Source organism: Neodiprion pinetum, chromosome 7 (assembly GCF_021155775.2).
Source record: "Neodiprion pinetum isolate iyNeoPine1 chromosome 7, iyNeoPine1.2, whole genome shotgun sequence".
In the NCBI taxonomy this organism is placed as follows: domain Eukaryota; kingdom Metazoa; phylum Arthropoda; class Insecta; order Hymenoptera; family Diprionidae; genus Neodiprion; species Neodiprion pinetum.
The window spans coordinates 16259027-16276941 of NC_060238.1; the positions used below are offsets into that span (position 1 = coordinate 16259027).

Here is a 17915-nt window from a genome sequence, read left to right on the forward strand (position 1 = left end):
GTGAAAAAACGCATAAAACATGCTTGCGTTAAGTGAATAATTTTTCTTCATACCTCGGTCGAAAGTACGTACTTTCGGCCCTGATTTCAAGGCAGAAAGTCTAATTTTTGTGCCTTGCTAACGCTATGGATGCGCCCTCTACAACAGCGGGAGTTAACATTTCTCTCGTGCATGCCAGTACGCCAGACTGCCACAACTGCCGTCATTGTCGGCTACTACCACATAGTTGACCATAACTGTGTTATTGTTTTTCCGCAGGATCGCGAGATAACCTTAAAGTTCTTTAATTTATATTAACTAGATTCTAATTAGATACTCAAAAATAAAATACGATGAGTGAAATCACCTCGAGTGAGGAATCTATGGACGAGGAAGAAGTGATCAGAGATTTTAATGCAGAGGCTGACTCAATAATACAAACCGGCACATTACCAAAGAAGTCAGCAGACAGGTACAAATTAGTCTACGATGCGTACAAAAAATGGAAGATAGACCATACAAGTTCTGTGTCAACTTCAGAAAAGACTAATTTGATTGTATATTTTAAAGAATTGAGTAAGGAGTTAAGCCCTCCAACTCTATGGTCCTTTCGATCAATGTTAAAAAAGACCTTAAGTGCAAACGAAAATATTGACATTAATAAATTTCAAAATTTGAGAAGTTTTATTAAAAACAATTCTAAAGGACATAAATCTAAAAAGTCATTAGTCTTTGAGTGGAATCAAATAATGGACTTTATAAATAATGCACCAGACCTCACACATTTAGTTACAAAGGTAGGTATTAAAATTAATTTTATCAAGCTCTTCATTAAATCAAAAACTCATTTTTATAATAATAATAATTATTATTATTTCAGGTGATTTTTATATTTGGCATTTGTGGGGCCATGCGATGTGATGAGCTTAGTAAAATTGAATTGGATAATATCGAAGATCTTGGTGATAAGTATCTTGTTTCTGTTAGCGAAACGAAAAATGATGTTCCTCGTAAATTTATAATTGGGGAACATTTTTATCCGAAGGTCAAGCAATACAGCTCTTTGAGACCTGAGGAACCTTTTACCAACAGATATTTTATCAAATATTATAATGGAAAATGCCTGAAGCAAGTCATCGGTAGAAATAAGATCGGTGAAACGCCTTACTTGGTAGCATCGTATTTAAAATTGCCACCTCTAAAAAGTATACTGGACATTGTTTTCAGAGAACTAGCGCGACATTATTATCTAACTCAGGTGCTAATATAACAATGCTGAAACAGTTAGGAGGATGGAAATCTACAAATATTGCACAAGGTTATTTTTTTAATCAGATTGTTTATAATATGATCGTTAAAAATGAGTTTATTATATTATATAAAGTAGACTTTCACACCTTTTCTGACGATTTTGAAATTGATGATGAGGATCTTGCTAGGATTGATGAACTTGATGAACCTGAAATACCGAAGTCACCACTGGTGTTTTTCAGAACCGCGAGCAACAAAAAAATTCTTGAACCTAAGAATAAACAAATGATAAAACCTAGTCATTTTGAAAAAAAAACCAATTTCGGTTTTTTCAAAAAACAAAGACAATAAACTACCGCAAAATCCGATCAAAGTCATCGGAACCGATCATTGTACAAGCGAACAAACGTCACAATCAATCTCTTTTAATCCAACTACTGATCAAAATCCGGGTAATATTTATCAAAACTGTACATTTCATGGAAATATTATCAACAACTTTTATTTCGATTGTGATAAACAGAAAGATGACAAAAATAATAATTTATAATAGTACTATCATATAAATTTAATAATTTCGTTCTTTTTTATGCTAATACAATAAATAATATATTTGTTATTTATTTATAATTATAATTTTAATTCATTACTAAAGGTATTTGTTCAAATTTATATTTTTCTTCCAGTATAATTGTATTTAATGCCTGCCCCCGACCAGCAGTACTCGCTTTGCTCGTGCAGCAAATGTCGGACAGGCATTAAAAAAGGATATGCATATTTATCTATCGTACTTTCGACCGGCTATGAAGAAAAATAGTATACACCACACGGGCCGATAGTATGAAAGCCCTGAACTGCGCGCCGTGGAGCCCTCGGCTTCACCTCGGGCCCTACTCCGCGCAGTGCAGGAAATTCATACTTTCGGCCCTAGTAGTGTAATATACTATTAATTCCGTTTATGTGATTCTATGGAATGGCTCACTTTTTATTACATTTTATTCAAGCCAAAGAAATCCCTACTTGTGACAGTGTTATAACTATGATAATCTTAGAAAATAGCAGCTTACGTTTTGAGAATAAATAAATAATAATATAAAAGGGGTTAACGAAATGTATTGAGTGAAAGTACGTCAAATAAAATGGAGGCAAATATAAAATTCATCACTTTACATATAAGCAAATTAACATAACCTTAGTCAACACATTATCCGACACGACATTATTCACGTCGCGTATTATTCGATAAAGGCTTATTCTACATGGAATTTATTCGACACATGTGAGATATAGTTTTATGAATCGTCTACCATGTGTTCAAACACGTTATTAATTAGATCCGTACAAAATAATACAAGCCAGGACTTTATGAAGAAATTATTGGTAATATATCTGAAATTTTCAAGCGAGAATTAACAAAAGGCAAAAAACTGGTCTTTGGTATTACTTTCGATGAAATGAATATAAAGCAATTTAAAGAGTGGGATGACAAAATACACATTCTTAGAAAGGTCTTGTAAATTCGGTGGCCAATTGGAGGAAATAAACAAACCTGACGAGGGGGAATTACGAATGCATCAGTTTTTATGATAGTACATATTAATGGCAGATTCAAAGCTCCAGTAGCTCAAAGAACTGCTTGCGAAGCATTAAACGCAAATCTAAATTATAAAGATAGATACAATTTCAAACCATATCTTAAACATCCTGATATATTGCAAACTGTTTCTATTTTTATGATCCTTGTCATTGCATTAAGCTCGTGCAAAATTATTTTTCTTTGAAAGGGCCAATAATTTATAATAAAAATGAATACATTCATTGGGAATTCATTGAAAAACTGGACATGAAGTAGGAGAGTGAGAGCATAGAGCATTCAAGATCAAAAATTGGCATGATAATTTTTATAAAGAAAAAATGGAAGTTTTTTTGGCTGCTGAAGTATTAAGCAACAGTTATATAGAAGTAATCTTGACCTCGTAGATTAATTTTAGGAAAACTCTTGAAAATGAAGGTCTTGTGATTAACAAAAATATATTTTTTGTGTCAACATTTCGACCCTTCGTTTAGAGTCATCCTCAGGAAAAATTTTATTCAATCAATAATCTATAAAAACAATTGAAACCTATAGACTACCAATGATAGCCGCGTAAACAAACAAAATAGCGTCAATCAGTCAGGTATTAATTGGACGCTATGAATTGTTTACTCTCGTTATCTTATGATTGATGTCTGAAAAATTAACGTTGGTCTTTATAATGTTAACCAAGTGTTGCTCGATATTACCTTGCGATTGTGTGTACTTAATTTTGTTTTATTCATTTTAGTTTGTCATGGGCATGTCCATCTCTATTGTGTTTTTTCTACCATATAAATCCAAAACTGAAAATACGATGTGCCCCTCTTGAAACATTACAAGGGCAGTCCCTTGATATATATTCTGTATTTTTATTTGTTTACGCGGCTATCATTGGTAGTCGATAGGTTTCAATTGTTTTTATAGATTACTGATTGAATAAAATTTTTCCTGAGGATAACTCTAAACGAAGGGTCGAAACGTTGACGAAAAAAATATATTTTTGTTAATCACAAGACCTTCATTTTCAAGATTTTTCGTACAATTAATTTTACAATGTACAATTAAGCAACAGTGTCTCAGCCGAAGGGTGAAGCACTCTCAAAACATGATTTTTTTCAAGTCCAAATAAATTGTATTAAGTCTAGCTTTTATTTACCAACTACAGCTTAATTTTTAGAGGGCCTGTATTTTTGCCTTGAAATTCGATATGTTTTAATGGTATGATTTATGTAGTGTGACGGCCATACTCCGCTTACGCGAAAATAACCGGGTTATGGACACGCTACACAAAATTATTTTAAACACGAGAAAAAGAAATGGAAATACTTAGGCGCCAGGCTTTAAAAGGCTGGAGGAACAAGTAATAATTCTTTATTGTATTGCCAATTGGCATTTACACTCATTTTCTATCTTTTACATTTCATTACTTCTATACTTCATTTCTTTATTTATTCTTAATCCTATTCTTAATCCTATTTATATTGCACACTTAAATACTTCAGCCTTGTATTCCTATCCTCCTAAGTCCTTTCTTCCCTTTCTCCCTTGTGTCCTTCTCTCCTTTATTCTACTCCGTCCCGTTTCCTCCCTTTCCCTTGTCCCGTCCGACCAGCCGGGTGAGGGGTCAACCCCTCAGCTCAAACGGCTGCCCGCCTGTCCCGCCGTCCTGTTCTTCCCTCTCTGCCGCCCTCCGCCTCGCCTTTTCAAGTCTCTTCCCCCAATCTCTGTCCATTCCCTTCTCGTCCACTATCTGTCTTGTCTCCCCATTCCATCTCAGCTCTTCCACGCACCTCTTCGTCAGATGTTCCAGCGTTTCTTCTTCATTCCCACATATCCGACAGACTCTGTCGACCTCGTCCAGCCAGTACTTGTTTCCTCTTTCCTCGTTTCCGCATCTTAATCTCGCAATCGTTCTCACTCATCTGTCCCTTTTGTTCCTGCTCCTTCTGATGTACTCTGGCACCGCCTCCGTCTGTATTTGTCTATATTTCGCTGCACTCCTTGAATTTCTGATTTTATCCCGTCTTTCCTGTGTCTGTACTTCCTTGTCCCTGTCCTCCAGTCTCCTGCTCACCTCCTCCCCTCTTGTCCTCGCCATCTCCACCCACTTGGAGCTTGCTCCGCACCTGTTAAGGTATTTCTCCCTTTCTTCTCCCCATCTTGTTCTCTCTCCCCTTTCCTCACCTCTCCTTATATTCTTCCAGCACTCTCTCAGGCGGTGTTTCGTCGGATCCCTGTTAATTTTCTCTTCGAAGCTAATTTGTCTCCTTTCATTTCTTCCATCACTATATATCCAGGTGTTGTGCGCTGCAACCCCAGTACCCATTTCATGTACTTCTTTTGCACCCTCTCTACCTCTGCCCGCTCTTCCCAACCCCACACTTTCACCCCATACATCAGAATACTCTTGATTACTGAGTCGAAGACTTTCATTCTCCATCTCACGTCTCCGGCGAAATTCCTTTCTCCTATACACCATATTTTCCTCATCGCTGGGTTGGCCTTTCTCACTCTTTTCTTCACGTGTTCCTCTTGTCTCCCATTCCTTGTGAATCTGTATCCTAAGTAGTCCATGGTTCTTGTTTCCTCCAATTCCTTCTCTTCCTAGTTCCACTCGATCTTTCTTCTTCTTCCTCCCCCCTTCCCACATACCATCATCGTCGTTTTTTTGGCGTTTACTGTAAGCTTCTTTCTTGCGAAGTATCTCTCCCCTCTCTTTATCATCTGCTGCATCTCTTCCTTTGTTTCTGCCATTAGTACCATATCGTCCGCATATCCCAGCGTCCATATCTTTTCCTTGCCTATGACTACTCCTCCGTCCTGCCCCTTCGTCATCACCTCCTCCAGATCTGCTACATATAGGTTGAACAGTGTCGGGCTGAGAGGGCATCCCTGCCTTACCCCCTTTTCCACCCAAAACCCCTCGGACACTTTCTCCCCGATTCTCACCTTGCATCTGGTTTCAGCTTATATCTCTCTGACCTTCTCTACTAGCCCCTCGCTCCCTTCTTTTTCTCTCATTGATCTCCACAGTATCTCCCTGTCTAGCTTATCAAAGGCTGCCTTCAAATCTATGAACACCAGGTACACTTTTCCTTTTGTCCTCTTTATTCTTTCTTGTATCACATGATTCAGTACGTAGATGTTATCCATCGTTCCTCTCCCCTTCCTAAATCCCGCCTGCGTGTCTCTGAACGCCCCTTTTTCTTCCATCTCCTGTATAATTTTTTTAATTATGATCGCTGCATATACCTTAAATGCCGTTCCTGTCAGTGTCACTCCTCTATAGTTCTTCACCTCCTCCTTGCTTCCTTTCTTGTGTATCGGCACTATTATCCCATCTCTCCACTCCTCTGGATATCCTTTTCCGTCCCATATCCCTTTCATCACTCTTCCTAGCTTGTTTCCTGGAATTTCTTTTCCGTATATCCACGCCTGGTTTTTTATTCCATCCCCTCCCCCTGCTTTATTTCTTTTTAATCTTCTTATTTGTTCCATTACCTCTGCTTCACCCACGTTGCTGCGTGTTATCCCTTCTCTTCTCCCCCTTTCTTTTTCGTTGTTTCCTCTACTTCTGCTTCCCCCCAGGTTTTCGGTGAAAAAGTCCACCCATGTATCTTCTCCTATCTTCTCACTTATCCCCGAGTTTTTCTTTCTTTCTTTGTTCACATATTCCCACGCCTCCGTCTCTGATCTGATGAGCTCAACTTTCTGCTCCTCTTCTCTCTTCCACGCCATTCTCTTGTTCTTACACATGTTGCCGTATTCCCTTCTCTTTTTTCTATATTCTTTGTATTCCCCTGCGTTTCCACTTTCTTTGGCTCTCCTCCGTTGTCTTCCTGTTCATTTCTTAGCCCTTTTGCATTCCCCATCCCACCACTCATTTTTTCCTGTCTTCCATTCCTCTTTCCTTTTTCTCATTATTGTTGCTTCTTTTATTGTCTTGCTGAGTTCCTTCCACTCTTCCTCTGGTCCTTCTCCTTCCCATTTTCTTTCTTCCAGGTTCCTTCTGAATTTCTCCACCCCCTTTTCCCCCCACTGCTGCACCTGTCTCGTTTTCGTCTCTTTCCTTCTTCTTTCTCGTCTACCTTCAATCTCTACCGTAATTCGTCGGTGGTCTGACTCTATCCTGTCTTCCACCCTGAAGCTTCGTATCTCTTCCCATGACCCTTCGTTCACCACCGCGTAGTCTATCGTCGTCCTGTGTATCCCCTTTACGTATGTAAATTCTCCTTTTTCGTCGCCCTATATGTTCCCGTTTAGTATTGTCCATCCCGTCTCCTCTGCTACTTCTAGTAGCGCCTCTCCTTCTGCATTTCTGGTCTTGTCCTTTGCTTCTCTTTCCTTTGCGTCTGCCCCCGCCCCCACCCACCCTCTTCCCTCTTTCGTACCCGTTTTTGCGTTGAAGTCCTCCCCTATTACCATCTTTTTCTCCTCCTTCTCGTCGTCTAGTGTTTTTATTATCTCCTTTATCTTTTCAGCTTTTCCCCCGTTATTGTATATTGTGACTACACTCCAGTGTTCATTATTCACTTTCATTCCCCTCACCTGTATCCCTTCCCCGCAGTCTTCTTCTGGTTCTTCTGTCATGTATTCCATTCTCATTCCTGTTATTATTCCCCCTGCGCTCTCCCCTTTCTTGCCTCTCTTGTTGCTGCCTGGTGCTTCCATATCCATCCTTTTGGTAGTCGTTTTTCCCACCCTTCCCACTCCCTTTCCTCCACCCACGTCTCCGTGAGTCCCACGGCGTCGAAACCCCCCACGAATTCGCAGAACTCTTCGTCCTTGTTTCTGCATCCTGCTACGTTCCAGAATAATAACTTTATCCCCTCCTTCTTCCTGTCTATTCCCTCTGCTCCTCTAATTCCTCCCTCGTCTTATCTTCCGTTCTCTCTTCCTCGAAGTCTCCTATTGTCCCCTGGGTTTCGAACCAGTTGTACCTTACGTTGTCTACCCACATCTTCTGATATCCCGCTTTCGCCGTGTGTCCTTTCCGTGCAAGTTCTTTCACCTTCATGCGTATTTCCCTCTGTATCTTCTTCTTCTCTTTCTTTGTATAGTCGTCGTCTATGTACACTTTCGTTATTCCTAGGTTTTTCTTTCCTGTCATCATCTGCCCTTTCTCTTCCCAGGTTCTAATTTTCATTATCACCAGGTCTCCCTTTGCTCCTTTTAGTACCGTTGTCTCCTCTACCTCCACTTTTTCCCCGGCTGCCGCCTCTACTGCGTTGTGCGCTACCACTTCCTTGTCTCCTGCATCATCTATTTCATTTCCTCATACTACCACTTTTCTTTTCCTTTCCTCCTTTTCTTTTTGTTCCATCTCTCCTTCCAGAGCCCTCAGCTTCCCCTCTACCGCCCTCACCCTCTTCGTCACCGGTTGCCCCCCTCCCTCACCTGCCTTTTCTTCTATCTTCTTCTCCCACCCTCTTCTTTTCTCCTCCGCTTCCTTCTCCTTCGCTTCTTGTTTTTGCATCTCCTTTTCTACACTTTCCAGCAGCTTTTTCTCACATTCCCTCCTCGCTTTTCTCACCCCTTCGATCCACTCCTCTTTCTCCTTCTCTAGTTTCCTTATTCTCTCGTTCATGTCCGCCTTCTCCTTTATCCATGACTCGCATGCCACCTCCAGTTTTCTTGAGATCTCTCTCACCTCCTCTTCCACCTCTCTGCTCCCTTCTATCGCCACCTCCAGCTTCTTCTCCAGCGAAGCGTGGTTCATTCTTGCCTCTTCCTGCCCCTTCATTATTAGCTCCTCTAGCCTCTCCCAAGTCCTGTCTCCCTCCCCCTCTTTTTCTTTTCCTCTTTCGCGTGGTGACTTGTTACTGTTCTATCTTTTTCCTCGCCCTTCTACCTCTATCCATCCTTCGCCATCTCCTTTTCCCGGAGATCTGAGTCTCATTTTCTTCTCTTCCTCCTTTTCTTTTTCTTCCTCCTCATCCCTCATTTCTTGTTTCCTCTCTTTATCTTCATCTAGGAATTTCTCTATCCCTGGCGACATCTTCGCGCCGTCTCGTTTTAAAAGTCGCGCACTCGTCGGTCGTCCCATTGGGCACTTGCCTACCTCCTTGTCCGTCGCGCCCTCTACTCCCGTCGCTTTACTCCCCCCAGCCATCGCCTTGGCTTTGCCCGTTACGCTTATCTGTTTACTCTGCATTCCATGCCGAGTCCACTCTCACCTGACTACCGTAGTCATTACCTTCACTTTCTACCTTCACATTTAAACCTGTCCTTCTTGTGCTCTTCCTCCACTTTTTCACCTTTCACCCTTTATTTAATCTTTCCCACTTATTTATCCTTCACTTTATCACAACTTTACACTCGTGTAACTTCGTAGTCCTTTTATTAAGACTATCGCACATTCACCGCACGCTACCTGTCTCGCGGTTCTACCGGAACCTCGGTCGGAGGGACATTATCTCGTAATTAAATGAACATGACGCGATAAACAGGAAAAAAAACAAAAGAAAGTGAACCGCTGCTCCCAGCTGTTGACCTAGACCTCACGGGATGCTCAGCTGTCAGGTTGGTAGAGGGGAACGTGGAATCGATGAGTGAAACAAAACATATGCATGCCATGAAAGAGGTTAATGGTAAAAAAAGGTAATTTATTGGCGGGGGGTAGGGTAGGTCTTGTATACTTTACCTTTCACATGCCGTTCAGCCAGTCGGTAATACAGAACCTATATGAGTACTCGGGACGCATCGCGGAAGGCACCGGTAAATGGGGGGGATAAAGAAACGAGGAAAACAAAAATTAACCTATAGATCACTAGACACAAATATATATACAAAATTTTTACCTAGCTACTAGGAACAGAAAATAACACTGAACATTTGACAATAACGAATAATTACGCTATATTATATCGCAAACAACATGCTTCAAATATAAAAATAAATAATTTAGCTCGAACTGAGGTAAGCTTAATCGAACAATATTCAAGGGAACTAATATATAACACGAAAAGGAAAGCTTCGTATACGCTGATATTAGGCAGCTAATAAAATCTTAGATAGTGAACGAATATTAATATAACGGATGATACGCAAGAATTCAGGGACTAACAATTTATAATATAATTATTTTACTCGCAGTCAGTCCTAGAAATAGATGTATTACCCTTGGGCTCGCGGGATCTGATGTGGGCGAAATGAGAAAAGACGCTCCTAATTCCGGCACACTTCACACGCTCGCACACCCACATGCACACACACAGAGGGGCGATTACAAGGTAATTACACAACGAAAGGGAGGCACACACTAGAGTAGGAACGGGAAGGTAATATATTCTTAATTACACACGAAAACCCGAGGGATGATGCAACAGGTGGCAGACAATGGCGGCTTCGACCGTAGTGGCGTAGTATTTTTAGGAAATAATTTCAACGGATAATTCTCAAGAAAGTAACTCGGGGAGTCGTGCGAGAACGAAAGCTTACTTACAAAATTACAGATTAACCCTCTGAGTCGAAATTTTCGAAATATAATCCCAGATCACCAGGTGATTCACCAACAGGAAAAAACAACAACAATCACAATAGGGATGCAAAGAGACAATTTTCAATACGTCAAGCTGCTAAGGTAGTAGGACGAGAAATGACGCTATCCTCGTGTATTTTCCCTGTTTTTTCGCAAGCGTCATCAAAACAGAAGACAGTCGGGAGATGACATTGTTGTGAGGACATCAGGAGATGCTCATCGGTAGATGTCTCGGCAGGGCCCGCGGCACTCAGCTGTTTCCCCGGGTCTCCGGCGTGAGTCGAGAAGCGGTGGACCGTCAGGTTAAGCAGGATCCGAGGTACGTAGTGACGGACACTGCCGGTAGTTGGGGCTGTTCTCAGCCCTCCAAAGATAGGTTTGCGCCCGTTCACGGTAGATGGGATTGCGCTGCTTGTAGTTGGGGCCACGGTCTTACATACAGGTCTTGCAAGCAACTGAAATTTGAGTGGTGGGGATAGCCGCGTTATTGTCCAGATTTTTTTGCTACTACTGGCCACTACGCGGCGCTGTCAGTTATTCATAGACATATGAGTGACATTACAACGTAAGGTTATCTGTGGATGAGTATCAAAAAGATTGGTTAGGGTTCCACCAAATAATAATAGTAAGCTTATGAACAACTTGTAGCGCCGCTCTTGTGGCCATAAGTTGTACTTTTGTTTCGGACGTGAACTGACAACCTCCTACCACGTTCGTTGCAAGACCTGTATGTAAGACCGTGGTTGGGGCTGTTCTCAGCCCTCCGAAGATAGGTTTGCACCCGCTCACGGTAGATGGGACTGCATTGCTGGACCGCGGGAGTTCGCAATTTGCGGCTTCAACGATAGGTTCCGTCTGTAGTAGCGAAATCAGCAGATGTGTGACCCGATTTCACGGCGTGATGCTCCATTTTTAATTCGTCCCATCAGCTGGTTGATACAGTCTCGACGATTGACGGTATGACGCTAGCTTTGCCGACAATCCGGAACTGAGGTAACCATTGACCCAGGTACTTCGGCCGAAGCGTTGAGACCTCCGCGAGGTGTGATGACGGGAAGGTAGTCCAGATTCTTCCTGATAGCGTTGGCCTCCCTTTCCTGGTGATGGTTGGGTATCGACCTCTCGTTCATGGGAAGGGATGGGTGGTTCGGGATATAGGAACAGATATTTACATACAAAAAGGGATGAGAAAATATTCTGAGATATACAGTGACTAACAAAAAAAGGAGACCACCTCAAAAAATTTGAAAAAAATCGAAAAAATTTAAGATATTTATATTTGTATCATCTTTAATAGGCAAATTTTATAATCCTTATAAATATCTAACATGGTGATCGAAGAAATAATTGCTCTTTTTTTATTATAACAATGATTATAATTTATAATGATAATTCATATCTTTCAACACATTGACAAAAAAAAAGAGACCGCTTTTCAATTTTTCAATATAACATAGACTTTTTTTTTGACGATGCCTAATATTTGGTATGGCCACTTTTAACCTTGATAACGGCTTGGAGTCGTCTAGGCATACTTTCGACGAGATTCTGCAGGTAGTGGTCATCCAATACCTCCCAAGTTTTGTTAAGCGCCGTAAAATAATTGTCCTTGTTTGTTACACCAATTTTATTGATTTTTGCGTCCAAAGTCAACCACAAATTCTCAATTGGGTTGAGATCGGGTGATTGCGCTGGCCAATCAAACACTTTTATATTGTTTGATTTCATGAACAGCTGTGTTTTCTTCGCTGTATGCTTCGGATCATTGTCTTGTTGAAAGATGAAATTCTCTTCCAACCCGACCCGAACCAACGACGCTTCCAAATTCTCACCGAGAATGTCGATATATCTATCGGCAGTCAATATGTCAGTGATCAGTACCAAACTTCCCACTCCAGACCAATCAAAGCAGCCCCAAACCATGATGCTGCTTCCTCCGTGCTTTACAGTTTGCTGTAGGTGACGTTCTTCCAACTGTTTCCCGGAATTTCTCCATACTCTGGTCCCTCAAGAATATTTGTCGAACAGCCTATTGCTTTTTGGAGAAAGGTCCTTTGGTCTGATCAAAGCAAATTCCAATTGTTCAACCGGGAAAGAAAGGCCTAAAATTTATTGAATGTTAGAAATAAATTTTGCAAAACGTCAGGTCCACAAAGTATTGGTAGTTAATGTTCACAAGAATTGGAATGAAAAGTTGCCGGGTACGTTCAGTACACTGAGAATTTAGAAATTCATGAAAAGGTAAAAAAACACGTGAGACAAAGGGAATGGGGCTCATTCAATAAACACGGCCGGTAAAATTGCTACTCCGCGAAAGTAAGTCTTGCGCAGTAATGCTGCAAGCACAAGGTTTTTAGGATTTATTCTTTCTTTATAAAATTTATGCAGGCTCGATAATTTCCTGATTCTAAATGATATTGGTGGATATTTCCTGAACTACAAATTACCACAAGGTAATGTAGAAATATTTTTTTAAAGCCATACGTAGAATGAATCGGTTCAATAATAATCCTACTACAACGCAGTATAAATCCGCACAAAAGTTATTGGCTAACAAATTGAATATCAATATCTCTGCGTCTGCAAATTGGTCTCCTCCAGATCAAACATTCCTCATTTCTAAAAAAAGAGATGAAACAAGTGACTGTGAATGAATAAGTAGCATAGAAGCAATCATTTTATGTTAAAATAACAAAACGTTCCTTCCAGGATCGTGAAGCTTGTTTAAACCTATATGAACTTCTATACAGTCTGCACATTTTTCCTGTTCCACCATCAAAACCCTCAAGTTGTCTCATATACACTTCTTCTTCAAGTTTCCCGTATAAGAAAACCGTGTTTGCATCAAATTCTTTGAGTGCAAGATTCTCAAATGCAGCGACACTGATAACTGTACGAATTGTGTCAAATCTTGCTACTGGACTAAAGGTTTCATCGTAGCCGATTCCATGTCGCTGAGAATAGCCTTTTGCTACTAGTCTTGCTTTAAATCTATCAAATGTTCCGTCTGATTTTTCTTTAACTAGCAAAACCCAACGATTTTCAACTATTCTCTTTCCATTAGGTAATTTCGTTAATTTCCATGTTCTATTTTCTGCCAGCGAGATCATTTCATCTTCCACTGCTTCTTTCTACTGTTAAGCTTCGGAAAATGCCATCACAGAATCGAAAGAATCTGGAACTACGTACTCAACAAACATCATGTAACCATTAAATATTCAGGCCCACGAGATATTCTCTTACTCGTCTGTAAAAAATGCGGATCAGATTCATTATTTAAATTAGGCACCCATCTAGATTATTTAAATTCAAATTAGTACCTCCTGTTTTTTCGCATACTTGTTTATAATTTTTATCCCTTTCCTCAAAGTTTTCATGTACTTGGTTTACTTCGTTGTGTTTTCATGGCTTCTAGTTATCTTCCTCTTGATCCTCATCATTTCCGTCTATGTCCCTATTTTCTTCATTTTCATCCTCTGAAATCTTGCTTTCTTTACTGCAATTTTTGTTGGTTACTATATCATGCATTTCAATTTTAAGTCCATCTATAGACAAAAACAACTATTTTAAAAGTAAGGTTTCCGGTTTGAAGACAACATCACGACGCAGAACAATCTTTCTTTTACAAGGAATCCACACACAAAAACCATCCTTTTGACCAAAGAAACCAACGAAAACACCTTCGATACCTTTCGTATTCCACATTCTCCGTAACTGTTTCGGTACATGTACAAAACATTCTTTACCAATTATTCGTAAATGATCAATGCCCGGAACCTTTCCTCCAAACTGCAAATCAAAGGCTGTCTTATCAAAGTCTTATCTCTACTAGATCTCGGACCCGTACGATTAAGAACATAAACAACTGTATTGATCGCTTCTGCCAATAATTTTATTAGTAAACCTTTAGGATGAATTATAGCACGTGCACTTTCTACTACTTCTGTTGTGCAATTTTCTCGTTCTGCAGCTCCATTTTGTTCAGGTATGTATGGCACAGATTTTTTGAAACGTATACCCTTTGCTTCATGAACTTTATGTACTTCTTGATTACCAAGTTCCTTAGCACCATCACATAGGAATTCCTTTTTTTTTATGTTCTGCAGTATGACATGAATTCAAAAAAGTGTTCAAAAACGTTACCTCAGACTTTGCTTTTAAGAATAAAACTCGATGGAATTTAGAGAAATCATACTGGAAACATATGAAGTATTTCGTATCCCCCAAAGATTCTTCCTACATTGGTCCACAAACCTTAGCATATGTCAACTTACCAGCTTTGTAAGGTCTTTTTGTTCTAGTTGAAGTACTTCTTCTGTGCTCCTTTCTAAAAATACAGCCGACACAGAATTTTTCACCATTGCTTACAACTTCAATTCCTTGCAGCTTGAGAACCTTATTGATATGCCTTTTATTCTGATGACAGAGACGCTCATGCCATATTTCTATAGTATCCTCTACTGTTGCTATGTATACAGATTTGTTATTAATGAGACGCGGAATTTCAATACTACATGCAGAATATTTCGAATTTAAAAGCGTTTGGGAATCAGTTCCAGTAAAAAAGTGTACTTTAAATACATTGCTTATAGATCTAGGACGTTTAGATCTGTGCTGACCTGTGTAGTGTCGCAGTTCAAATAATCTATTTTGAAACACATATTGAAAAGCTGCGTGGCGCTAAAAATTGGACACGGTAGAAATGGCAGATTCTGCTTATCTTGTAATATAAAATCCAGGAAATAGTATCATAAAGGAAGAAGATGTGGTCTGTAGCACCGCTCATTCTTTTTGATTCATAAGGAAGAAAGTTAGTAAAAATCTATTAATCACTATCTACGTTGACGATCGGTTAGTCGCAGAAACAAGTTTAAATGAAATAACATCGTTGGTTAAAAATCTTGGAAAGATTTTTCAAATTAAAATCGGAGTTTTAAACTATCACTTTGGAGTGCAAATAATACGTTTAGATAATGGATTTATATTTTTGAATCGAAATACTTATACTAAAGCTGTCTTGGAAAAGTTTCGAATGGAAGAGTCGAATACAGTTACTATACTTTGTAAAAGAAATAATGATCAAAACAATATTAAAAGTTCAGATATTAAGTAAGATATCTCTTATAGACAAGGTGTAGGTAGTTTAATGTATCTTGTAACTTCAATTCGTCCAGACAGTAAATGTAAATGTAGCTGCCGAGGATTCAGAGACAACAACTTTCACAAATTGGCTTACTGTTAAAAGAATTTTTAAATATCGGAAGGAAAATTTAGATTATGGCTTATTTTATGAGGCTAATAATGAACAAAAATGCTTAGAAGCTTTTAGTGATGCAAATATTCTGGAGATGCAAGTTCTTGGTTGAGTCTGAAGCAGCGAAGTATTGCCATGTCTATGACAGAAGAGGATTGTTGTATACATATTACTTGTAAACAATCTTTTGGGTTGTGATTGAATACTCAATATCACTCGTTAATAACCTTTTAGGTTAAGGTAGTCACTTTGAGAGGAAGTGATGAAAAAAGTGACTGCAGATAAATAAGCTGCTTAGAAGCAATTGTGTTATGTTAAATCAATCATTTTCTAGCGCTCGGTAATATCCTCTTTGAGAGAGTTGTGTTAATAAAATCTTATTTTATTCCTTTATAACTATGAGTTATATTAATGACCATGAATTGATTAGTTTCAATTGAAAGCAATACTGTCGTCGAAAAAAGTACAAATAACGCTGTGATATCGTTAACAATTACGAAGATTAGAGTTACTACTACTACAAATGCAGAAAACAAAAATACCGAGACTGAGGTGAAATTCCGGGTCAATCCCGATTCTTCCTTACCGACAGTCGATATGTTACCCGCGAAGGTTATAAATTACCTGTATTGCCGGTCGACTTTACCGACGGAGATTTCTAATTATGGGATTTTTTGCTGTTGGATGGGCGGACATTTGAATGTTTTCCGTCATATGGGTAGACATTTTATTGGTGCTTTGTTTCCAATGACCATCGCAAGATGACACGTTTTACTGAGCGGTGAAGGTAGTGGTGGGAAAAATATAACCTTTGAAAATAATGGTCGAATATACCTTTTCTTCGCAAGAAAATGTTAGCTTTGAGGCAGTGCCAACACTGAACTCGATGGGTGGCATTGTGAATACATCATTCTGGAATAGGGGGGTTTCATAAAAATTTTTCCCTCAAAATGCATGTCGAGTGTTGTTTGGTGGAAAATTGTGGTGGGGATGGTCGGTATATAAAACATGAGCTTATGTCGATAGTCACTCCGTTATCATCGTTTTCTCGTCGTGAACTGTTCTCACTTGTGAAAAAAGAAACTCTCGTCGAAACGCAATGGACCGTGGAAAAATCAACCTCGGCAGTCGTTTGGAATGCCAGCCAACGAAGCAGATATCCGAATTGGATATTAGTAGAATATATAGCAACATTACGAATCTAAAACTTGTCAAAACGAAATTTGGGGTACGTGTTCTGGCTACGATTGATGAAGAATACGTCTTCTTGCCACAAAGAATCGCGAGGGTTCTACAAGAAGATTCAAATCAGCTGACCGAAATGTGTAATCTGGCGAGGAAAAATCGTCTGCAATCTCAGTAGGTATTACGGGGGAAAATACAACAAATTCAAATTTTGGTGCAGTTATGTGCCGTAAAATTGCTCGATGTATGTTAATAATCCACATCATTTCCCTCCACTTCTTTAAAATTGATCCACGAGGGGATAAAAGCCGGTGTGCAGGAGGCCGAATAGTCAGTCTTCTACCAGTATTTGAGAAAAATCAATCACAGTTCCAACAACCCCATAGAAAATGGAGACGATCGTAATCATCATCATAAACGAATCGGATTTAGAGTACATCCTCTTCAAGGCACCCTGTTATTTGGCTAGCTGACCGGTTGAACATAGAGCTACTAACGCTTCGCTAACGTGTAATTACCACGGAATGCCATGGAATGTTGGCAATAAGTCTCACGCAGATGTACTAACGATCAGGACAAAAATGGTGACGAATACGTTACGTATACGTCAAGGGAGAAGAGAAAAAACCATAGCTGACAGAGATCTTCGTTGGTACAATACCGAACATTAATATGGAAGATTTACATATCGCGTCCCCTATGTCGAAAAAATTGCAATATATGTAAGTGGTGCCCTGGCATGACTTAAACCATGGATACATCCCATCGGATAACATTCAGAAATATGTAGAAGTAGGAGCTATTTGGTATGATAACTGTCCTGAATACATCCCAACGTACAACTGCGCTTTCGAAGATGACCAGCGGTTAAAGAGTTGGTATTTGAAGGAGTACACCGGTTCTGTCGAAAAATCATTTCACCTGTACAAAGAATTGGGCAGTATAAGAGCAATGAGGTCAGAAGACATCGCTTTTTTGCCAAAAGAATTCATTTACATATCGCATTAAACTCCATTAATAGATGTGGAATGAACTGCCGAAGGATACGCAAATGGACGACAACATCGCCAATGGCTGTAGATACCTCCTGCGTTATACACCAGGACCTGATGATGATATATTGAATAGTTCATATCCTCTAGTTGAAAACTGCCTAGGATGCAACTATCTACCCAAAAAATGTAGACAAT

At 39.6% G+C, this 17915-nt stretch overlaps 3 protein-coding genes across 3 annotated transcripts in view; all 3 read right to left on the reverse strand.

The window, feature by feature from the left end:
• The window catches only part of LOC124223701 (ras-like protein RAS2), a 308087-nt gene that overhangs the window by 227065 nt on the left and 63107 nt on the right, over nucleotides 1-17915 (reverse strand). The gene's annotated exons all lie outside the window — the stretch shown is intronic.
• Nucleotides 4431-5696, reverse strand: LOC124223705 (uncharacterized). The gene is made up of 2 exons (XM_046635937.1): nucleotides 4762-5696; nucleotides 4431-4701 (listed from the first exon to the last, which is right to left on the reverse strand). Exons 1-2 carry the CDS (start codon nucleotides 5694-5696, stop codon nucleotides 4431-4433), a joined length of 1206 nt encoding a protein of 401 aa, XP_046491893.1.
• On the reverse strand, nucleotides 7650-8549 carry LOC138191321 (golgin subfamily A member 6-like protein 2). The gene is made up of 2 exons (XM_069137968.1): nucleotides 8204-8549; nucleotides 7650-8059 (listed from the first exon to the last, which is right to left on the reverse strand). The coding sequence occupies exons 1-2, from the start codon at nucleotides 8547-8549 to the stop codon at nucleotides 7650-7652; spliced, it is 756 nt and encodes a 251-aa protein (XP_068994069.1).